Source organism: Asterias rubens, chromosome 14 (assembly GCF_902459465.1).
Source record: "Asterias rubens chromosome 14, eAstRub1.3, whole genome shotgun sequence".
Classification (NCBI taxonomy): Eukaryota; Metazoa; Echinodermata; class Asteroidea; order Forcipulatida; family Asteriidae; genus Asterias; species Asterias rubens.
Genome location: NC_047075.1, coordinates 6676427 through 6702342, shown reverse-complemented (window position 1 = coordinate 6702342; position 25916 = coordinate 6676427). Strand labels below are relative to the sequence as shown.

At 39.7% G+C, this 25916-nt stretch overlaps 1 protein-coding gene across 1 annotated transcript; it reads right to left on the bottom strand.

Moving 5' to 3' along the window:
- Positions 1–24927, bottom strand: LOC117299609. Its single transcript, XM_033783158.1, has 12 exons — positions 24578–24927; positions 23558–24013; positions 22622–22723; positions 17551–22213; positions 11255–17295; positions 9876–10003; positions 8486–8705; positions 8129–8201; positions 6866–6912; positions 4993–5216; positions 584–649; positions 1–128 (listed from the first exon to the last, which is right to left on the bottom strand). Exons 1-12 carry the CDS (start codon positions 24870–24872, stop codon positions 87–89), a joined length of 12357 nt encoding a protein of 4118 aa, XP_033639049.1. The 5' UTR covers positions 24873–24927; the 3' UTR covers positions 1–86.
- Between the last annotated feature and the right edge of the window lie 989 nt (positions 24928–25916).

The following is a 25916-nucleotide window of genomic DNA, read 5'->3' as shown; positions in this document are numbered from 1 at the left end:
GTTGAGATACACCAAGTGAGAAGACTGGTCTTTGACAATTACCAACAGTGTCCAATGTGTTTAAGAGTATTTCCCGTGCAGCCTGTCTAGTAATAGTATGCATCATTCTCACAATCCAGTCCATGTAACTATAGAAAGGGGAAATAAACAGAAGATAAACCAATCAGATCATTCATTACATATAAAAAGTCATGATATGGTCACTTATTAGAACCGCTCAAGTACCATTAAACTCAGCCCCACAATAATCAGTTTGTGTTTGAAAAGGTAACTTGGCATGTTATTTGTACTATTTATGGCTGCCTTACTGGTACATTTACCGACAATAGATGAAGGTTGAAGGAGAACACTGGGACAAGATTCGGGTCCAAGTAGGCCTATAAGTGACAACTATTTCAAAGATCAATAATTCGGAGATAAATGCTGGGAGAAGGGCTGCAATCAGACATAAAGTCTCTCACGCGTCGCCCAGCCCAGTGCGGTAATCTTCAATTATTGAAGCAGCACAGGAAAGAGAAGAATGGAGCAATAGTGATGTCATTGATAATAACGTATTTATTTAAAGACAAGAAGGTTCACTTACAGTTTGTGTTTTTTGAACAACGTAGGGAAGTATAAAGTCATCATCAATGTATCTTCTGTCTCGAGTCTAGAAAGGAAACATAATATTAAAACGTAGTCAAAAAGGCATTTGCAATTGAAAAAGATTAAACGTTTGAACTTCCTGGGTTTCACGTGAAAACAGTTAACATAAAGGCAGTGGACAATATTGGTAACTACTCAAAATATTTATTAGCATAACACCTTACTTAAACAAGTAATGGGAAGAGGTAGATAGTATAAACATTGCGAGAAACGGCTCGCTCTGAAGCGACGTAGTTTTTGGGAAAGAAGTAATTTTTTTGCCACTAATTTGATTTCGAGACCTCAGAATTAGATGAGGTCTCGAAATCAACTCGCATCTGAAAACACACAACTTCATGTGACAAGGTTGTTCTTTCTTTCATTATTATCTCGCAACTTCGCCGACCAATTAGAGGGCGCTGCACCGCGGCGACCACCTTTTTGTACAGCACTCGTTCAATGTTGTGAAATTCGTCATTTTTTACTGTATCCGTCCTAGTTTATCGTCTTATTTGTCTTACTAGTCTACATTATGGCACCAAGATGTGTGATGGTGTGGTTTTTCGTCGTTTTGATATCACTGTTGAGCAGTATTGGACACATTTGTGCTACACTATCCGACGGAAACATTGCATGTGGGTGGCCATTACATGAACGCATTGTGTATGGACGCAACGAACTGTTAAATCTTCGCGGATCTTCGGCAGGCATTGTCTTGCCCAGCAAAGACGTTCCCGAGGACTTACGAAAACGCAAACGGGGTAGGAAAGGTGGAATCCGAACCCGTCTTCGGCGTCGAAGATTCAACCCAGCACTGCCATCAATCATTACAGGTAATGCACGATCCCTTTGCAACAAACTTGATGAACTATCTGCAAACACTAAATATCTAAATGAATACAGAGATTGCAGCATGATGTGTTTCAGCGAAACATGGTTTAAAGACAGTAACATTGATACAAACGTTGATGGCTTCATCTGTAAACGTATGGATAGGTCCCCTGAATCCGGAAAGTTATCGGGCGGAGGTGTGTGTATTTACATTAATCAAAGATGGTGCAACAACATTTGTGTCAAACAAAGCCATTGTTCACCCGATGTTGAGTATAATTATTACTGTGGGACTAAGACCATTCTACCTTCCGAGAGAGTTTCCACAGATATTTGTCACCGTTGTATATATACAGCCAAAAGCAGACAGTGCTACTGCATCTTCTATCCTTGCTCAACATGTTCAAGAACTGGAAAAGAAATCCCCAGATGCTGTCAAACTCATTATGGGTGACTTTAACGAATGTGATTTAAAGTATGTGATGCCTCACTACCACCAGTATGTCAATATTCCTACTAGGGGACATGGTACCCTGGACAAATGTTATGGGAACATACCCGATGCTTATAAACCATACAGTAGAGCACCGCTCGGAAAGTCGGATCATGACATGATATATCTTCTTCCAAAATATAAACAAAAACTGAAGCAAAACAAACCTGCTATAAAAAAAGATCAGGAGCTTTACTCAAGACAACACGGAAACTCTACGCAGCTGTTTTGATTGCACAGACTGAGATGTTTTGTTTTCTTCCAACTCAATTGAAGAATCTACTGATGTAATCACCGAGTACATCAAGTGAGGACTGTATTGTACCAGAAAAAGTTATCAAGACTTTTCCAAACAACAAACAATGGACGACAAAAGACATAAAAGAACTCATCAACAGGAAACATATGGCGCACATAAATAACAATATTCAAGACAAACGCAAACAACAAAAAGAAATCAACCATCTCGTCAAACAATGCAAGAAAAATTATGCCCGGAAAATCGAACATAAATTCGGAAAAGGCGACCACAAGAGTGCTTGGGAGGGACTGAAAGTCATCACAGGATTTGGCGTCCGCAATAAATCGGAGATACCACAAGGTGATCTGAATTTATTTGTTAACGACATCAACCAATTTTATGGCCGGTTTGATCGCAATAACAGTACAAATGGAGATGAAAACCACACCAAGCTGTGCATGGAGTTGGGCTCACAGGGAAATGTATCAGAGAGAATCGTCCTTACTACCGGTCAAGTTGAAAAGTCCCTCAAAACAATTAGGACGAACAAATCTGCAGGACCAGATGGGATCCGCGTAAGATTTTAAAAGCGTGTCACAAAGAGCTTGCACGATTATTCCAATGGTCTTTAGACACTTATACAATCCCCTGTCTATGGAAATCCTCAACAGTCATTCCAGTTCCCAAGATAACGAAGCCAGCTGTTCTCAATGACTATAGACCGGTTGCCCTCACACCTATTGTGATGAAGTGCTTTGAACGGGTCATCAAAGGTATTCTGCTCAACGAAACAAGAAATGCAGCGGATCCTTTTCAGTTTGCTTATCGTGTGCATCGTGGTGTGGATGATGCAATTATGACATTATTGCATAACATTTACGGGCACATTGACAATTGTAAAAGCTATGTACGTACATTATTTATTGACTTTTCCTCTGCCTTTAACACAATAAGGCCACAGTCTCTTCTGTATAAATTACAGCATTTGAAAGTTAACCCACACCTTGCCCTCTGGATAATGATGTTTTACTGCAGCGACCACAAAAGGTCAGATTTTCAGGTGTTAGCTCTGATGTCGCACACTTAAAGCCATTATACACTTTCGGTAAACAGGATTGTCCAAGTCCCACACTTCGTGTATCACAACTTATATATGAAATAACAATCCTGTGGAAATTTAGGCTCAATCGGACATCGGAGTCGGGAGAAAATAACGGGAAAACCCACTCCTGTTTTCGCGCGTTTCGCCGTGTCATGACATGTGTTTATAACAAATCCGTAATTCTCGCTAGCGAGAATTTATATTGTTTTACCGTTTTCTCAAAAAGTAAAGCATTTCATGGACTAATATTTCAAGAGAAGTCTTTCACAATTACCTTCTGTAAACCCTGTATATTATTTGTAAATCTGTGAACTTTTTTTTTTCTGTACCGAAAGGGTCCAGTGGCTTTAAGCACTGGAGTTCCACAGGGGTGTGTGTTATCACCTCTTTTGTTTTCATTGTTCACAAGTGACTTTAATGTCCAAAGTAGTTCTTGTATTGTGATTAAATATGCAGATGACACAGCCTTGACTGGATTAATTTCTGGCAATGATGAATCGGAGCATAGGACAGGAGTTAATCAGTTTGTTGATTGGTGGGAAAGAAATAACTTAGTTCTTATTGTAAATAAAACAAAAGAAATGGTTTTTAACTTTAAAAAAAACATTCAACCTGTACAACCTGTTAAAATTAATGACATGTCTGTTGAAGTGGTAAAGGAATTCAAGTATCTGGGAACTGTAAATGATGATCAGCTGAACTGGAACTCTAACACCACGAAAATCTATAAGAAGGCTAATCAACGGTTGTACTTTGTCAGGAAGCTGAAGTATTTTAATGTTAACACCCGGATTCTTAATCTATTTTATCAGAGTACTATTTTATCCTTGTTGACTTTTTGTGCAATCACTTGGTTTAATTCACTTTCAGTTTTTAATAGGCAAAAACTAGTTCGCATTACCAAACAAGCCAGTAGGATTATTAGTTCAAATAATGACGGTCTTCAGTAATTAGTTAAGAATATACTTATGAGTAAGTTCCACTGTATTTGACAACACACATCCCCTTTACCCACTGATTGTTCACAACAAATCTAGTAGGATCCGTCAACTAAGCCTTAAGACTAACAGGTTCAAGAACTCATTTTTAAATATTGCTATCCATAATTTTAACTGTGATTTTATTAGATAACTGCAATGCATCCATCCCTATGTACTGCCTTAATTGTTTATTATTGTTTTATTTGATTGTCTGGCGTCTCCTGTGCAATTTGGCCTCTTTTAATTTGGGGAGGGGGTCCACTACCCAATCATGCTTTAGCGTTTGACTGTTTGTTTGTTTGTTGTTTTTTGGGGGTTTTTTGGTATGTTTTTATATAAACTTTAATGATTTTTACTTACATTAAGGTTATTGTTTTATGTAGTGTTGTGGTAATTCTTGTGCAATTTTACATTTTAATATTTTATATGTTGCTGTACAATAGGATTGTAAATTTCATGTTGTTTTTATATACTTGACGAATAAACCATTCAATTCAATTCAATTCAATTCATCCCAAATTTTCACAGGTTTGTTACTGGATGCATATGTTGAGGTACACCAAGTGAGAAGACTGGTCTTTGACAATATTACCAATAGTGTCCAGTGTCTTTAAATAATAAATGAGCTAAACCATTTACATCAGTACAAAACGGCAACTTGGAATGTCCAAAGAAATTACTGTTAAGAAAATGAATGATGACGATGACAAGACTTCATTACCCTTTGTGAGGAGCGATAACACCGATCTCCTTTGCCAGCTTGGACACGTAGCCTTGGTGGTAGTTCATCCAGTGGCCTATCATGATACATACTTCCCATGTGACTGTTTCTATGCAATCTATTCACATGGATGCATATTGCTAACACAGCGAAGATGCATACACACATTAGCATGACGCTCCCTGTAACAATAACTGCAATGATCCCACCACTCTGAGAATCCACTAAAATAAAATAAAAAATAAAAAAAGGAAAGGTGATTATACAATAATTCAGATGGTTTGCACATTGACAGTTATTGTTGTGGAGCCCCTTTCTGTATTGATTTGGTAAACCAGTTACGACCACAGTGTTTAGCCCCATACAAAACACCATATGCCCATTGAACTGAAGACTTGATTCAAGTCCCGTTCTCGTGCGAGAGATCCCTATAAGCATATCGCGCCAACTACACTACCAGCAATGTTATCCCGAGAAACAGGTGGGGGAATGCAGAGCTTCAATAACAATAGTGTTCTGGCGATGGCACTGGGTTGTGACTTGAGTCAAGTCTAATTGAACTGGTGCAGATGACTCCAGGGAGTTGGTCGCACCACTTATGTATTTATTTCCAATGTTCACTGATTAACTGAGGTAAGAAACCTTTCTAATATTAATGAGTTGAAACTAACACTCAGTGTCCCATCATGAGTTTTTAAGAAACAGATTAAAAACATTTATTGTCATGATAAAAAACATGACATTTGTCTTCCCTGTGTAAAAGAGACTACATTACATATTACATACAAAGGCAAAGCAACAATAGACAACAGGAATACAAACTACAATTTACAGATTTATACACATTTTAATTTCTGTCTTGCTTTTGTCTATAGTTTATCTTAAAGTGAAACATAAAATATATTGAGAAAAATCATCTTATAGATACAACAATCTATTTAGTTTAAATATATTTATCTATGAATCCTAGAATGTATGTAATGCATCAGAGTCTTTGTTATCAATCAGATGCAAAATATATTTAAAAATGCAATAGACACTACAGACCTACTGGCTAAACCCTTTTGTAATGTAGTAATTCCCTTATTAAACCACCTTAAACCTTCTATTACTGTTATGAACATTATTACACTTTGGGATTACATAACAAAGTAAAAACCTGTGACAAGAGAAAGTAAAAATAAAACAAACATAGCAATATTATAATTTACATTAAGAAAAATTAATAACGAGAAATATATGTTCACATTAATTAATCAATACATGTGGTAACGTTATGAATGTGTAAAAGCACTCAATACACCAAGTCCTGCAAACAACAAATCCAAATGCACTTTTTTGTTTGTTTAATTCAGAACAACCTACACGTGTCCTTGTTGCCCCTTATTATTGTATTTGTTTGTCCTATACATTGGTTGTATCGTACTAGTTGTTTGTTTGTCCACAGGAAACCATTAGGGAACAAAAGCATCTCGCTTAACCTTACCTAAATGTTGCGTGTAAATTGCTGATTAAAAATTGAGCAATTGTGTACCTATATCATACCTTATACTTTATCGCTTTTGCAGTTTCAATATAAATGTAGATTGTTGTATTGTACCACGGTATTGAAATACATGTTACTGAATGAATGAATGAATGAATGAATGAGATTTGCTATGCAAATAAGCGGCGACATCGGCGACATCGGTTGAAATATAGAGACACCGTGAACCATATTAGCAGATATGGCACCTTCAAAAATACGTCAATTATATGATATATCCCTGATGCGTTTTATATATTATATCCCTGGTGCAATAAAACAAGTTTCAACCACAATCTTATCATAATTATCGAAACAAATAGCAGAAAATCTCAGCTCTTTACAAACCTGTTTGCAGTGTCTGACAGTAAGTACCAACATAGTCTGCAGTGCAGCTAAAAGAAAACAAAAAATAACAAATAGTTTTTGAAGCTTTTGTTGCCTCTCTTTGCGAAAAGCTTAGCACCTTCTTCAACTTCAATGACACATGAGGTAAAATGCTTATTGAAATACATTGCTAAGATATTAACTATTATTTGTTTTGATATTTATTTAAGAGTGAACAAAGTATAATAGACCAGTACTGATTTGAGCGGAATGTCTAAAAAGCAATGCACATATATATTATATAACTCTTACAAGCACTGGGCACTATTGATAATTAAAAACAAGTTGTTAGCATACAATTTTATTTGGTAACGAGCAATGGGAGCTGTTGGTAGAACACAATACAACATTGTGAAAAACTACTCCCTCCGAAGTAACGTAGTTTTTGAGAATGAAGGAATTTCTCACTAAAAGTATTTGAATTTAATTCAAGACCTGGTCTCGAATTCAAGCATCTGAAAAGCACACAACTTGTGCGACAATATTGTGTTTTTTTCTGTCATTATTTTCTTGCAACTTCGACGACCAATTGAATTCAATTTTTCACAGGTTTGTTATTTCATGCATACGATGAGATACACCAAAGGCAATTTGTGTCTCATATTTTCATATTCTTTAAGGAACGTTACAGAAGCAGTAAGAAACAAAAATCGTGAAGACCACAGATTTACATAAAACTTACACGGTCTAATGATGATGATAGTAGAAAACATCCCTTGAAATATTTTTGTCTGAAATGTTGTAATTGATGAGATTTCGCAACAGAGTTTATCGCTCAGTGAGCGTTTTATTTATTTTTGTTATGGCATCGATACAAAGCAAAATTTGTAGTCGGTTTTTCACTATTCTCTCTTGACCCAGATGGCCGATTGATCTCAAACTTCTACAGGTTTGTCAGTTTATGTATATGGCGGATAACATAAAGTGCTTACACTGCCAGCAACTTTTTTGCTAACAAAACCAATTCTATCATGTTCCTTTTGACGATTTTCTTTGAGAACCATTTCTAAAGTAGGTCTTGTTTTCAATTAACAACCTTTACTTCACCCACCTTTGTATCAGGTATGTGGAGATAATTAACTTGACAATTCAATTCAAATGTTAGTGATAAGTTATACCATCAACAACACTCCGTTGCCTGTTACTAAATAAGTTTTATGCTGACAATAGCTTTGAGTTATTACCAATAGTGTCCAGTGTCCAGTTAAAGAAGGGTTGACTCACCTGCAAATACTTATGAAGCTGGTTACTTGTACACTGCATGTCCCTCCGTTTAAGCAGAATCCTTCTCTACACACTGTCAAATATAGTAAATATATAAATAAAACGTTGGGATGTTATTTACAAAATTATACCTCTGTAATTCAATGTTTTACACACATGCTTTACGCCTATAGAAGGCAATCTTTCTGATAAAGACTGGAAGGTTGTTACTTGTCGCAATATCAAAATAAAAAGCAAAGTAAGAGTGGACTTAGAAGGTGAAAGCAACATATTTTCTTTAGAAACCACATGAAGCAATACAAGGAAGAAGCAAAGAAGTGCATTTTAAGCATCGTGGTACAATCTTATTCAACTTACATTCCTGTGTACTAACTGTTGAAGAATAGACAGTCAATCCAGAGGTCCCTAACATGTTATCTGATGTGATCGACTGGCGTAGAGCATTCTCAACATCCACTTCCTCGACGGATGAGTTAATGGGGAACCCACTTAAGCCATACACCCCTACACTCCCGGAGTAAAAGTCAAGTACTTGGACATGACCAAGATCTGGTAGAACTGATAGAAGAGACTTGAGCTGGAAATCATGAAACACAACACAAAGTTTATAAAATAATTATAAAATTTTACTTTACATAGGTACCACACTTAAAGGCACACACGTTTGGTAATTGTCATTTGGTGCATCCCATCATATGCATAAGCTAAAGGCACACACGTTTGGTAATTGTCATTTGGTGCATCCCATCAAATGCATACGCTAACAAGCACGTGAACATTTGGGCTCAATTGGTGATCGAAGTTGCGAAAAAATGATAAAAGAAAAAAAACCCTTGTTGGACGATTTTGTGTGCTTTCAGATAGGAATAAAAGACTTCTAGCTAGAAGTCTATCACTATTTTAGTGAGAAATAACCTCTTTCTCAAAAACTATGTTACTCTAGTGGGAGTCGTTTCCCACAATAACTTATACTATCGACAGCTCTCCAATGCCTGTTACCAAGTCAGTTTGTAAGTTAATATTTGTTTTGAGTCATTACCAAACGTGAACCTTCCCTTTAATACTACGTTTTCAGGTGCTACAGTACTGGTTGTGCAAGGTGAGCAGAGGTAAAAAAAATCAAAACAAAATAAAACAGTGTTTATATAGACGATGACCTCTGATGTCACTTGAAAACCATGACATGGTTCGCGCGCATACCGCCGGGCAAAACCTTTGTGTTTTTCACTGGTTTGTTATTTTATGCAAGATAAACCAAGTGAGAAGACATGTCTTTGACAACTACCAATAGTGTCCAGTGTCTTTAAAGCCCAAGTGCCACAAACATGACTTGAACCAACACTCTTCTAATCAGAAACCCAAAAGCTTGAGTCCGGTGCTCTCAACCGCTTGGCCATATCTTGCTACAAAGTCTAGCAACAGGCCTAGAGACCTATATCACAGTGTGGTCACTCTTGATTTTACTCCATTCCAACTCATTGTAACCAATCTGAGGCTGGACGAAATAATAGTCTGGTGCCATGTCACGCGCTATGAATGTTAGCTTTCATTACTGCATTACTGTTATGGAAACAGAGAACATGACCAAAAAGGTGACAGCGCGATAAAGGTCCATACCATGAGCAGATATCAAACTAGATATGAAGCTAGTTAATCATTCTTTTGGTATTTTGCTTTATTCAAACGGATTTCAATTGAAATAATTTATAAATCCATATATTGTATAAAGAATACAATTGAGACTTACTATCAAATGAAGTCTATTTCGCAGCTGTATGAACTCCGAGGATAATGAATTCATCAAAGAAGATGTGAAGACCATTGTTTGTCCGTTATCAGCAACAATCACAAACGTAAATCGTATTAACTTCCCAACTGCAAAACAATTATTGAGTGTTTGTATGAATCTCGGATCTACTTTTAAAAAACCTTTCCTTTGTATCAAACTCTTTTTTAGCTCAATACGCCAAATTTAAAGACCATGCGATGTTGTGCAGCAAATGAAATAGGGCAGATTTCATCACTGCTGCTGTCATACGTAAACCAATAATTTATTTATTTAAACTATTCCTTTAGGCTTTCAAAACATAAAAAACACTCAGCAACAAAAACTAGAAATGTATAAAAACATTAGGAAAAGAATGAGAGTTGTCTCATAACCAAGCAGAAGCCTAGGGATTGCCCCAAAACGAGCCAAATCATTACCCAAAGGAGCCATTCATTTAGGTATATAAATAAAACATTAAAACAGCAATCAAAGATGAAAATTGTATAATGAAAATGAACCCAATAAAAAACTTGTGCAAGAGAGGATTTAACAAATTACAGAAAAACACATCAGGCTAGAGGTTCATCAGGCTGGTAAATTATCCAACTTCCAATAACACAGCCAACCACTCACAAAGTTTTGAATAAGAATCACGGAAAATTTAATCACACATGTTGATAAAAGAGTTCTCTCATTTCCAATTTCCAGTAAACATAAAAGACTTAAAGGCACTGTAAACGTCAGGTAATTGTTAAAGACCAGTGTTCTCACTTGGTGTATCCCATCATCATAAGCATAAAATAACAAGCCTGTGAAAATTTGGGCTCAATTGGTCATCGAAGTTGCAAGAAAATTATGAAAAAAAACCCACCCTTATTGGACGAATTTGTGTGCTTTCAGATAGGAATACAAGTATTTTATTATTTTGGTGAGAAATTATCTCTTTCTCAAAAACTACATTACTTCAGAGGGAGTCGTTTCACACAATGTTTAGTACAATCAACAGCTCTCTAATGCTCCTTACCAAATCAGTTTTTTTGTTAATATTTGTTTCAGGTAATTACCAAACATGTACCTTCCCTAGCCATTGGACCCTTTCGGTTCAGAAAAAAAAATAAAAGTTCACAGATTTACAAATAACTTACAGGGTTTACAGAAGGCAATTGTGAAAGACTTCTCTTGAAATATTATTCCATGAAATGCTTTACTTTTTGAGCAAACAGCAAAACAATATAAATTCTCGTTAACGAGAATTACGGATTTATTTTAAACACATGTCATGACACGGCGAAACGCGCGGCCTTGGACAATACTGTTTACCGAAAGGGTCCAATGGCTTTATCAAAATTATTACTTACCTTTTACAGAAACAACAAAAGAGCAATCTGACGATGAACTTGTAGGATTTACTCCATCTGTGGCTGTACAGATGACTGTTTGCTGTCCGACAAAGAAATTACCTGGCTGCATAGAACATGAAACAGTAGCAGGGTTTCCTGAACTTCCCATAACAGCAGTTGGCAATTCCCATGTAATTGGAATAGTTAGTGCTGGGCTGTAGGTGTATGCAATAATGTCACTTGGACAAGAATCAAATAAAGGCGACACAGGTCGTGTCACATCAGTAGCAGTGACATTGAAGGTGCAGTCTGATGCAGTATTAGGTGTTGTGGCACCATCCATAGCTGTACAGTTTACTTCAGTTACTCCTATTGGAAAGTTTCCCTCAGCAGGAAAACATGTGACGGTTGGTTCCTCACCAGAGTTATCTGTTGCTGTTATATTCCATGTGACAAAAGCGTACTGGCTGTCTGTTGCTGCAGTTACATCAATGCCATTTCTACAAACATCAGCATCAAACTCTGGTGCTGTTACATCAGTAACAGTGACATTAAAGGTGCAGTCTGATGCATTGTTAGGCAGTGTGGCACCTTCCATAGCTGTACATGTTACTTCAGTAACTCCTATTGAATAGCTTCCCTCAGCAGGAAAACATGTGACGGTTGGTTCCACACCAGAGTTATCTGATGCTGTTATATTCCATGTGACAATAGTGTACTGGCTGTCTGTTGCTGCAGTTACATCAATGCCATTTCTACAAACATCAGCATCAAACTCTGGTGCTGTTACATCAGTAACAGTGACATTAAAGGTGCAGTCTGATGCATTGTTAGGCAGTGTGGCACCATCCATAGCTGTACATGTTACTTCAGTAACTCCTATTGGAAAGCTTCCCTCAGCAGGAAAACATGTGACGGTTGGTTCCTCACCAGAGTTATCTGATGCTGTTATATTCCATGTGACAATAGTGTACTGGCTGTCTGTTGCTGCAGTTACATCAATGCCATTTCTACAAACATCAGCATCAAACTCTGGTGCTGTTACATCAGTAACAGTGACATTGAAGGTGCAGTCTGATGCATAATTAGGCAGTGTGGCACCATCCATAGCTGTACAAGTTACTTCAGTTACTCCTATTGCAAAGTGTCCCTCAGCAGGAAAACATGTGACGGTTGGTTCCACACCAGAGTTATCTGTTGCTGTTATATTCCATGTGACAATAGCGTACTGGCTGTCTGTTGCTGCAGTTACATCAATGCCGTTTCTACAAACATCAGCATCAAACTCTGGTGCTGCTACATCAGTAACAGTGACATTAAAGGTGCAGTCTGATGCATAATTAGGCAGTGAGGCACCATCCATAGCTGTACATGTTACTTCAGTTACTCCTATTGGAAAGCTTCCATCAGCAGGAAAACATGTGACGGTTGGTTCCTCACCAGAGTTATCTGTTGCTGTTATATTCCATGTGACAATAGCGTACTGGCTGTCTGTTGCTGCAGTTACATCAATGCCGTTTCTACAAACATCAGCATCAAACTCTGGTGCTGTTACATCAGTAACAGTGACATTAAAGGTGCAGTCTGATGCATAATTAGGCAGTGTGGCACCATCCATAGCTGTACAGGTTACTTCAGTTACTCCTATTGCAAAGTGTCCCTCAGCAGGAAAACATGTGACGGTTGGTTCCTCACCAGAGTTATCTGTTGCTGTTATATTCCATGTGACATTAGCGAACTGGCTGTCTGTGGCTGCATTCACATCAATGCCGTTTCTACAAACATCAGCATCAAACTCTGGTGCTGTTACATCAGTAACAGTGACATTAAAGGTGCAGTCTGATGCATTATTAGGCAGTGTGGCACCATCCATAGCTGTACAGGTTACTTCAGTTACTCCTATTGGAAAGTTTCCCTCAGCAGGAAAACATGAGACGGTTGGTTCCTCACCAGAGTTATCCGTTGCTGTTATATTCCATGTGACAATAGCGTAACGGTTATCTGTTGGTGCAGCTATATCAATGCCGTTTCTACAAACATCAGCATCAAACTCTGGTGCTGTTACATCAGTAACAATGACATTAAAGGTGCAGTCTGATGCATTATTAGGCAGTGTGGAACCATCTATAGCTGTACATGTTACTTCAGTTACTCCTATTGGAAAGCTTCCCTCAGCAGGAAAACATGTGACGGTTGGTTCCACACCAGAGTTATCTGTTGCCGTTATATTCCATGTGACAATAGCGTACTGGCTGTCTGTTGCTGCAGTTACATCAATGCCATTTCTACAAACATCAGCAACAAACTCTGGTGCTATTCCATCAGTAACAGTGACATTAAAGGTGCAGTCTGATGCATTATTAGGCAGTGTGGCACCATCCATAGCTGTACAGGTTACTTCAGTTACTCCTATTGGAAAGTTTCCCTCAGCAGGAAAACATGAGACGGTTGGTTCCACACCAGAGTTATCTGTTGCTGTTATATTCCAAGTGACAATAGCATAACGGTTATCTGTTGGTGCAGCTATATCAATGCCGTTTCTACAAACATCAGCATCAAACTCTGGTGCTGTTACATCAGTAACAGTGACATTAAAGGTGCAGTCTGATGCATTATTAGGCAGTGTGGAACCATCCATAGCTGTACATGTTACTTCAGTTACTCCTATTGGAAAGCTTCCCTCAGCAGGAAAACATGTGACGGTTGGTTCCACACCAGAGTTATCTGTTGCTGTTATATTCCATGTGACAATAGCGTACTGGCTGTCTGTTGCTGCAGTTACATCAATGCCATTTCTACAAACATCAGCATCAAACTCTGGTGCTATTCCATCAGTAACAGTGACATTAAAGGTGCAGTCTGATGCATTATTAGGTAGTGTGGCACCATCCATAGCTGTACAGGTTACTTCAGTTACTCCTATTGGAAAGTTTCCCTCAGCAGGAAAACATGAGACGGTTGGTTCCTCACCAGAGTTATCTGTTGCTGTTATATTCCATGTGACATTAGCGAACTGGCTGTCTGTGGCTGCATTCACATCAATGCCGTTTCTACAAACATCAGCATCAAACTCTGGTGCTGTTACATCAGTAACAGTGACATTAAAGGTGCAGTCTGATGCATTATTAGGCAGTGTGGCACCATCCATAGCTGTACAGGTTACTTTATTTACTCCTATTGGAAAGTTTCCCTCAGCAGGAAAACATGTGGCGGTTGGTTCCTCACCAGAGTTATCTGTTGCTGTTATATTCCATGTGACATTAGCGAACTGGCTGTCTGTTGCTGCAGTTACATCAATGCCATTTCTACAAACATCAGCATCAAACTCTGGTGCTGTTACATCAGTAACAGTGACATTAAAGGTGCAGTCTGATGCATTATTAGGTGGTGTGGCACCATCCATAGCTGTACAGGTTACTTTAGTTACTCCTATTGGAAAGTTTCCCTCAGCAGGAAAACATGTGACGGTTGGTTCCTCACCAGAGCTATCTGTTGCTGTTATATTCCATGTGACATTAGCGAACTGGCTGTCTGTGGCTGCATTCACATCAATGCCGTTTCTACAAACATCAGCATCAAACTCTGGTGCTGTTACATCAGTAACAGTGACATTAAAGGTGCAGTCTGATGCATTATTAGGCAGTGTGGCACCATCCATAGCTGTACATGTTACTTCAGTTACTCCTATTGGAAAGTTTCCCTCAGCAGGAAAACATGTGACGGTTGGTTCCTCACCAGAGTTATCTGTCGCTGTTATATTCCATGTGACAATAGCGTACTGGCTGTTTGTGGCTGCATTCACATCAATGCCGTTTCTACAAACATCAGCATCAAACTCTGGTGCTGTTACATCAGTAACAGTGACATTAAAGGTGCAGTCTGATGCATTATTAGGCAGTGTGGCACCATCCATAGCTGTACAGGTTACTTCAGTTACTCCTATTGGAAAGTTTCCCTCAGCAGGAAAACATGTGACGGTTGGTTCCTCACCAGAGTTATCTGTTGCTGTTATATTCCATGTGACAATAGCGTACTGGCTGTTTGTGGCTGCATTCACATCAATGCCGTTTCTACAAACATCAGCATCAAACTCTTGTGCTGTTACATCAGTAACAGTGACATTAAAGGTGCAGTCTGATGCATTATTAGGCAGTGTGGCACCATCCATAGCTGTACAGGTTACTTCAGTTACTCCTATTGGAAAGTTTCCCTCAGCAGGAAAACATGTGACGGTTGGTTCCTCACCAGAGTTATCTGTTGCTGTTATATTCCATGTGACAATAGCGTAACGGTTATCTGTTGGTGCAGCTGTATCAATGCCGTTTCTACAAACATCAGCATCAAACTCTGGTGCTGTTACATCAGTAACAGTGACATTAAAGGTGCAGTCTGATGCATTGTTAGGCAGTGTGGCACCATCAAATGCTGTACATGTTACTTCAGTTACTCCTATTGGAAAGCTTCCATCAGCAGGAAAACATGTGATGGTTGGTTCCTCACCAGAGTTATCCGTTGCTGTTATATTCCATGTGACAATAGCGTAACGGTTATCTGTTGGTCCAGCTATATCAATGCCGTTTCTACAAACATCAGCATCAAACTCTGGTGCTGTTACATCAGTAACAGTGACATTAAAGGTGCAGTCTGATGCATTATTAGGTGGTGTGGCACCATCAAATGCTGTACATGTTACTTCAGTTACTCCAATTGGAAAGTTTCCCGCAGCAGGAAAACATGAGACGGTTGGTTCCAAACCAGAGTTATCTGTTGCTGTTATATTCCATGTGACAATAGCGTACTGGCTGTTTGTGGCTGCATTCACATCAATGCCGTTTCTACAAACATCAGCATCAAACTCTGGTGCTGTTACATCAGTAACAGTGACATTAAAGGTGCAGTCTGATGCATTATTAGGCAGTGTGGCACCATCCAAAGCTGTACAGGTTACTTCAGTTACTCCTATTGGAAAGTTTCCCTCAGCAGGAAAACATGTGACGGTTGGTTCCTCACCAGAGTTATCTGTTGCTGTTATATTCCATGTGACAATAGCGTAACGGTTATCTGTTGGTGCAGCTGTATCAATGCCGTTTCTACAAACATCATTATCAAACTCTGGTGCTGTTACATCAGTAACAGTGACATTAAAGGTACAGGCTGATGCATTGTTAGGCAGTGTGGCACCATCCATAGCTGTACAAGTTACTTCAGTTACTCCTATTGCAAAGTTTTCCTCAGCAGGAAAACATGTGACGGTTGGTTCCACACCAGAGTTATCTGTTGCTGTTATATTCCATGTGACAATAGTGTACTGGCTGTCTGTGGCTGCAGTTACATCAATGCCATTTCTACAAACATCAGCATCAAACTCTGGTGCTGTTACATCAGTAACAGTGACATTAAAGGTGCAGTCTGATGCATTATTAGGTGGTGTGGCACCATCCATAGCTGTACATTCTACTTCAGTAACTCCTATTGCAAAGTTTCCCTCAGCAGGAAAACATGTGACGGTGGGTTCCTCACCAGAGTTATCTGATGCTGTTATATTCCATGTGACATAAGCGAACTGGCTGTCTGTTGCTGCATTCACATCAATGCCATTTCTACAAACATCAGCATTAAACTCTGGTGCTGTTACATCAGTCACAGTGGCATTAAAGGTGCAGTCTGATGCATTATCAGGCAGTGTGGCACCATCCATAGCTGTACAAGTTACTTCAGTTACTCCTATTGGAAAGTTTCCCTCAGCAGGAAAACATGTGACGGTTGGTTCCTCACCAGAGTTATCTGTTGCCGTTATATTCCATGTGACAATAGTGTACTGGCTGTCTGTTGCTGCAGTTACATCAATGCCATTTCTACAAACATCAGCATCAAACTCTGGTGCTGTTACATCAGTAACAGTGACATTAAAGGTGCAGTCTGATGCATTATTAGGTGGTGTGGCACCATCCATAGCTGTACATGTTACTTCAGTTACTCCTATTGCAAAAGTTCCCTCAGCAGGAAAACATGTGACGGTTGGTTCCTCACCAGAGTTATCTGTTGCTGTTATATTCCATGTGACAATAGCGTACTGGCTGTTTGTGGCTGCATTCACATCAATGCCGTTTCTACAAACATCAGCATCAAACTGTGGTGCTGTTACATCAGTAACAGTGACATTAAAGGTGCAGTCTGATGCATTATTAGGCAGTGTGGCACCATCCATAGCTGTACAGGTTACTTCAGTTACTCCTATTGGAAAGTTTCCCTCAGCAGGAAAACATGTGACGGTTGGTTCCTCACCAGAGTTATCTGTTGCTGTTATATTCCATGTGACAATAGCGTAACGGTTATCTGTTGGTGCAGCTGTATCAATGCCGTTTCTACAAACATCAGCATCAAACTCTGGTGCTGTTACATCAGTAACAGTGACATTAAAGGTGCAGTCTGATGCATTGTTAGGCAGTGTGGCACCATCAAATGCTGTACATGTTACTTCAGTTACTCCTATTGGAAAGCTTCCCTCAGCAGGAAAACATGTGACGGTTGGTTCCAAACCAGAGTTATCTGATGCTGTTATATTCCATGTGACAATAGTGTACTGGCTGTTTGTGGCTCCATTCACATCAATGCCGTTTCTACAAACATCAGCATCAAACTCTGGTGCTGTTACATCAGTAACAGTGACATTAAAGGTGCAGTCTGATGCATTATTAGGCAGTGTGGCACCATCCATAGCTGTACAGGTTACTTCAGTTACTCCTATTGGAAAGTTTTCCTCAGCAGGAAAACATGTGACGGTTGGTTCCACACCAGAGTTATCTGTTGCTGTTATATTCCATGTGACAATAGTGTACTGGCTGTCTGTGGCTGCAGTTACATCAATGCCATTTCTACAAACATCAGCATCAAACTCTGGTGCTGTTACATCAGTAACAGTGACATTAAAGGTGCAGTCTGATGCATTATTAGGCAGTGTGGCACCATCCATAGCTGTACAAGTTACTTCAGTTACTCCTATTGGAAAGTTTCCCTCAGCAGGAAAACATGTGACGGTTGGTTCCACACCAGAGTTATCTGATGCTGTTATATTCCATGTGACAATAGTGTACTGGCTGTCTGTGGCTGCAGTTACATCAATGCCATTTCTACAAACATCAGCATCAAACTCTGGTGCTGTTACATCAGTAACAGTGACATTAAAGGTGCAGTCTGATGCATTATTAGGTGGTGTGGCACCATCCATAGCTGTACATTCTACTTCAGTAACTCCTATTGCAAAGTTTCCCTCAGCAGGAAAACATGTGACGGTGGGTTCCTCACCAGAGTTATCTGATGCTGTTATATTCCATGTGACATTAGCGAACTGGCTGTTTGTTGCTGCATTCACATCAATGCCATTTCTACAAACACCAGCATCAAACTCTGGTGCTGTTACATCAGTCACAGTGGCGTTAAAGGTGCAGTCTGATGCATTATTAGGCAGTGTGGCACCATCCATAGCTGTACAAGTTACTTCAGTTACTCCTATTGGAAAGTTTCCCTCAGCAGGAAAACATGTGACGGTTGGTTCCTCACCAGAGTTATCTGTTGCCGTTATATTCCATGTGACAATAGTGTACTGGCTGTCTGTTGCTGCAGTTACATCAATGCCATTTCTACAAACATCAGCATCAAACTCTGGTGCTGTTACATCAGTAACAGTGACATTAAAGGTGCAGTCTGATGCATTATTAGGTGGTGTGGCACCATCCATAGCTGTACATGTTACTTCAGTTACTCCTATTGCAAAAGTTCCCTCAGCAGGAAAACATGTGACGGTTGGTTCCTCACCAGAGTTATCTGTTGCTGTTATATTCCATGTGACAATAGCGTACTGGCTGTTTGTGGCTGCATTCACATCAATGCCGTTTCTACAAACATCAGCATCAAACTCTGGTGCTGTTACATCAGTAACAGTGACATTAAAGGTGCAGTCTGATGCATTATTAGGCAGTGTGGCACCATCCATAGCTGTACAGGTTACTTCAGTTACTCCTATTGGAAAGTTTCCCTCAGCAGGAAAACATGTGACGGTTGGTTCCTCACCAGAGTTATCTGTTGCTGTTATATTCCATGTGACAATAGCGTAACGGTTATCTGTTGGTGCAGCTGTATCAATGCCGTTTCTACAAACATCAGCATCAAACTCTGGTGCTGTTACATCAGTAACAGTGACATTAAAGGTGCAGTCTGATGCATTGTTAGGCAGTGTGGCACCATCAAATGCTGTACATGTTACTTCAGTTACTCCTATTGGAAAGCTTCCCTCAGCAGGAAAACATGTGACGGTTGGTTCCAAACCAGAGTTATCTGATGCTGTTATATTCCATGTGACAATAGTGTACTGGCTGTTTGTGGCTCCATTCACATCAATGCCGTTTCTACAAACATCAGCATCAAACTCTGGTGCTGTTACATCAGTAACAGTGACATTAAAGGTGCAGTCTGATGCATTATTAGGCAGTGTGGCACCATCCATAGCTGTACAGGTTACTTCAGTTACTCCTATTGGAAAGTTTTCCTCAGCAGGAAAACATGTGACGGTTGGTTCCACACCAGAGTTATCTGTTGCTGTTATATTCCATGTGACAATAGTGTACTGGCTGTCTGTGGCTGCAGTTACATCAATGCCATTTCTACAAACATCAGCATCAAACTCTGGTGCTGTTACATCAGTAACAGTGACATTAAAGGTGCAGTCTGATGCATTATTAGGCAGTGTGGCACCATCCATAGCTGTACAAGTTACTTCAGTTACTCCTATTGGAAAGTTTCCCTCAGCAGGAAAACATGTGACGGTTGGTTCCACACCAGAGTTATCTGATGCTGTTATATTCCATGTGACAATAGTGTACTGGCTGTCTGTGGCTGCAGTTACATCAATGCCATTTCTACAAACATCAGCATCAAACTCTGGTGCTGTTACATCAGTAACAGTGACATTAAAGGTGCAGTCTGATGCATTATTAGGTGGTGTGGCACCATCAAATGCTGTACATGTTACTTCAGTTACTCCTATTGGAAAGTTTCCCTCAGCAGGAAAACATGTGACGATTGGTTCCTCACCAGAGTTATCTGTTGCTGTTATATTCCATGTGACATTAGCGAACTGGCTGTCTGTTGCTGCAGTTACATCAATGCCATTTCGACAAACATCAGCATCAAACTCTGGTGCTGTTACATCAGTAACAGTGACATTAAAGGTGCAGTCTGATGCATTATTAGGTGGTGTGGCACCATCAAATGCTGTACATGTTACTTCGGTTACTCCTATTGGAAAGTTTCCCTCAGCAGGAAAACATGTGACGGTTGGTTCCACACCAGAGTTATCTGATGCTGTTATATTCCATGTGACAATAGTGTACTGGCTGTCTGTGGCTGCAGTTACATCAATGCCATTTCTACAAACATCAGCATCAAACTCTGGTGCTGTTACATCAGTAACAGTGACATTAAAGGTGCAGTCTGATGCATTATTAGGTGGTGTGGCACCATCAAATGCTGTACATGTTACTTCAGTTACTCCTATTGGAAAGTTTCCCTCAGCAGGAAAACATGTGACGATTGGTTCCTCACCAGAGTTATCTGTTGCTGTTATATTCCATGTGACATTAGCGAACTGGCTGTCTGTTGCTGCAGTTACATCAATGCCATTTCTACAAACATCAGCATCAAACTCTGGTGCTGTTACATCAGTAACAGTGACATTAAAGGTGCAGTCTGATGCATTATTAGGTGGTGTGGCACCATCAAATGCTGTACATGTTACTTCGGTTACTCCAATTGGAAAGTTTCCCGCAGCAGGAAAACATGAGACGGTTGGTTCCTCACCAGAGTTATCTGTTGCTGTTATATTCCATGTGACATTAGCGAACTGGCTGTCTGTTGCTGCAGTTACATCAATGCCATTTCTACAAACATCAGCATCAAATTCTGGTGCTGTTACATCAGTAACAGTGACATTAAAGGTGCAGTCTGATGCATTATTAGGTGGTGTGGTACCATCAAATGCTGTACATGTTACTTCAGTTACTCCTATTGGAAAGTTTCCCTCAGCAGGAAAACATGTGACGATTGGTTCCTCACCAGAGTTATCTGTTGCTGTTATATTCCATGTGACATTAGCGAACTGGCTGTCTGTTGCTGCAGTTACATCAATGCCATTTCGACAAACATCAGCATCAAACTCTGGTGCTGTTACATCAGTAACAGTGACATTAAAGGTGCAGTCTGATGCATTGTTAGGCAGTGTGGCACCATCAAATGCTGTACATGTTACTTCAGTTACTCCTATTGGAAAGCTTCCCTCAGCAGGAAAACATGTGACGGTTGGTTCCAAACCAGAGTTATCTGATGCTGTTATATTCCATGTGACAATAGTGTACTGGCTGTTTGTGGCTCCATTCACATCAATGCCGTTTCTACAAACATCAGCATCAAACTCTGGTGCTGTTACATCAGTAACAGTGACATTAAAGGTGCAGTCTGATGCATTATTAGGCAGTGTGGCACCATCCATAGCTGTACAGGTTACTTCAGTTACTCCTATTGGAAAGTTTTCCTCAGCAGGAAAACATGTGACGGTTGGTTCCACACCAGAGTTATCTGTTGCTGTTATATTCCATGTGACAATAGTGTACTGGCTGTCTGTGGCTGCAGTTACATCAATGCCATTTCTACAAACATCAGCATCAAACTCTGGTGCTGTTGCATCAGTAACAGTGACATTAAAGGTGCAGTCTGATGCATTATTAGGCAGTGTGGCACCATCCATAGCTGTACAAGTTACTTCAGTTACTCCTATTGGAAAGTTTCCCTCAGCAGGAAAACATGTGACAATTGGTTCCTCACCAGAGTTATCTGTTGCTGTTATATTCCATGTGACATTAGCGAACTGGCTGTCTGTTGCTGCAGTTACATCAATGCCATTTCGACAAACATCAGCATCAAACTCTGGTGCTGTTACATCAGTAACAGTGACATTAAAGGTGCAGTCTGATGCATTATTAGGTGGTGTGGCACCATCAAATGCTGTACATGTTACTTCGGTTACTCCTATTGGAAAGTTTCCCTCAGCAGGAAAACATGTGACGGTTGGTTCCACACCAGAGTTATCTGATGCTGTTATATTCCATGTGACAATAGTGTACTGGCTGTCTGTGGCTGCAGTTACATCAATGCCATTTCTACAAACATCAGCATCAAACTCTGGTGCTGTTACATCAGTAACAGTGACATTAAAGGTGCAGTCTGATGCATTATTAGGTGGTGTGGCACCATCAAATGCTGTACATGTTACTTCAGTTACTCCTATTTGAAAGTTCCCCGTAGCAGGAAAACATGTGACGGTTGGTTCCTCACCAGAGTTATCTGTTGCTGTTATATTCCATGTGACAATAGCGTACTGGCTGTTTGTGGCTGCATTCACATCAATGCCGTTTCTACAAACATCAGCATCAAACTCTGGTGCTGTTACATCAGTAACAGTGACATTAAAGGTGCAGTTTGATGCATTATTAGGTGGTGTGGCACCAACCATAGCTGAACATGTTACTTCAGTTACTCCTATTGGAAAGTTTCCCTCAGCAGGAAAACATGTGACGATTGGTTCCACACCAGAGTTATCTGTTGCTGATATATTCCATGTGACAATGGCGTACTGGCTGTCAGTTGCTGCAGTAACATCAATGCCATTTCTACAAACATCAGCATCAAACTCTGGTGCTGTTACATCAGTAACAGTGACATTAAAGGTGCAGTCTGATGCATTATTAGGTGGTGTGGCACCATCAAATGCTGTACATGTTACTTCGGTTACTCCAATTGGAAAGTTTCCCGCAGCAGGAAAACATGTGACGGTTGGTTCCACACCAGAGTTATCTGTTGCTGTTATATTCCATGTGACAATAGCGTACTGGCTGTCTGTTGCTGCAGTTACATCAATGCCATTTCTACAAACATCAGCATCAAACTCTGGTGCTGTTACATCAGTCACAGTGACATTAAAGGTGCAGTCTGATGCATTGTTAGGCAGTGTGGCACCATCCATAGCTGTACAGGTTACTTCAGTTACTCCTATTGGAAAGTTTCCCTCAGCAGGAAAACATGAGATGGTTGGTTCCTCACCAGAGTTATCTGTTGCTGTTATATTCCATGTGACATTAGCGAACTGGCTGTCTGTTGCTGCAGTTACATCAATGCCATTTCTACAAACATCAGCATCAAACTCTGGTGCTGTTACATCAGTCACAGTGACATTAAAGGTGCAGTCTGATGCATTATTAGGTGGTGTGGCACCATCCATAGCTGAACATGTTACTTCAGTTTCTCCTATTGGAAAGTTTCCCTCAGCAGGAAAACATGTGACGATTGGTTCCACACCAGAGTTATCTGTTGCTGTTATATTCCATGTGACAATGGCGTACTGGCTGTCTGTTGCTGCAGTTACATCAATGCCATTTCTACAAACATCAGCATCAAACTCTGGTGCTGTTACATCAGTAACAGTGACATTAAAGGTGCAGTCTGATGCATTATTAGGTGGTGTGGCACCATCCATAGCTGTACAAGTTACTTCAGTTACTCCTATTGGAAAGCTTCCCTCAGCAGGAAAACAGGTGACAGTAGGTTCCTCACCAGAGTTATCTGTTGCTGTTAGATTCCATGTCAAAGTAGCATATCCTGTATCTGGATCTGCTGTTGCGTTCAGTCCCATTGGACATGTATCATAATCAAAAACCGGGGATGTCATATCTGCATGATACAAAATAAGCAGCTAGAAAAAGATTAACATCATTGAGTTTAGTATTTTTAGGATTAGAAACTTTGCATAAGAATTGCGGTAGCACCATTTAATGATAATCTCTAGATTAGTTGGATAGATTCTTAAAAGAATCGGAGGTTTCAACTTGACTTCTGGATAAAGCTAAACTCTGATTCTCGATGCTTGCCCCCTCTGTGCATCGCTAAGATGCCCATCCACACTACTTACGATGCCCATCCACACTACTTAAGATGCCCATCCACACTACTTAAGCAGCAAGCGGCATCAGAGTCCAGCTTTCTCCAAAAGACGATCAGAGCATTCTGATTGAAATGTCGAGTTGAAACCAACAGTTCTTTTCGGATTAACACCAACTCATTTAGAGATTTTCAAAACATTGTGTTCGGCAAACCTTTACTATATTGGATTAATGAAAAGAATTGATCAAAAAAATACATAGGAAACCTCTACAAAGAGCTCCGCGGATATTTGGTTGATTGTTGCAACATGACATTAGTTATTTATTAAAACACAATTCAGAAATTAACACTCACCAGTATCAGGTGAAATTGACACGCCATCAATTGCAATATCAGAAAAATCAGTCAATCCAGTTATCGCTTCCACTGCTATCTTGAAGCTTGATATATTAAATATGTCTACATTTATCTGGAGCCATGAAGTTGAGTTTGTTCTTTGGCCGCTTACTGTGAAAATCAACTCTCCGGCATTTATATCCCCATCGTTGGGGGTCCTGTATACATTCAGAGTGCCTGTAATAATGAGCGACAAATATGTTTTCAAATTTCTAAAATCCTTCTGGGTCAAACCATTAGATTTTTCCTCCATGGTTCAACCATTATAAACATATACAAACAACTTCATTTTATAAACCGCCATTCCATCAAGATCACAGTTAAAAAAGAAAAGAAAAAAAAGGTCTATTCTTTATCCCAGATGCAAATTTAACGTCTAATATAATATATCGTTGCGGTACCCGCTGCCAAAACATAGGATTCGAACTGCCTCTAGCTACCGCGCAATATCAGTAGTCTAGTTGGTTGGAATTAAACCCGAGTAACATGCCTGTGATATTGCAGGACTCGGGGAAGTACTGCGTATACAGTGCTTACACACATCGGTGTATGGGTAACAAAACAAAACAAAAAAATAATATTACAGCAGTTTGTCCGTTGATGTGTTTTTCACAAAATAGGTAAAGTACTTGGCATGCAGTGCTTGATACTCATACGTGTAACACGAGTACAAACAAATTTACTGACTACTTTTACAAGGTGGTGGTTTAACGGTTTTTACATTTTAACTGAAATCTGGACACCGTGTTGTAGATCGCCAGTGATTGGTTCATTGATTTGTACAATCTGGGTCTTACCTGACTTACCATCTTATACTAACCTCTGTCGTGTATTCGGTTTGTCTAGTCGGTCGTGTGTGCAAGTTTTCTGTCCTCTGTGTAGTATTTTCTTTTGTTTAATTTGTCTGTCGATAGGTTAAGGCACAACAGCCTCTCTTCAACTATCTAAATCATTGTGAACTTTCATTTGTTTTCATAATCCTAAGTTACTATATATTACTGTGAACTAACTATATAGTTGACAATTTTTGTTAAAATGTGTAAATGTTGGACAGCAATAAAAATAAATTTGTGTAATAAATAAAACAAAAAGACAATGACAATGATCCAGGGAAATCTGAAATGCTGTCATGTATAGAAATTTGCATTCAGAAACTGTGGCTGCGTTTCAATTAGCTTCCCTGGGTCGACCCTGCAATGCTCACTCGGGTGAGCCCCTGACAAGAGCGTAGCGAACGATCACTCACCCTCTCATGGTGACATCATGCACCTCGGGCCAGCCCAAAGTGACCCATTCC

Bases quoted from the DNA above. Each gene is read 5' to 3' on its own strand.
- LOC117299609 (XM_033783158.1), bottom strand. From the start codon at position 24,872: ATGGAGGAAAAATCTAATGGTTTGACCCAGAAGGATTTTAGAAATTTG. The intron at 10,004-11,254 runs GTAAGTAATAAT...ATTGTTTTGCAG, and splicing joins TTTTGTTGTTTCTGTAAAAG to TTGGGAAGTTAATACGATTT. The intron at 650-4,992 runs GTAATGAAGTCT...TTTCCTTTCTAG, and splicing joins GTTATCGCTCCTCACAAAGG to ACTCGAGACAGAAGATACAT.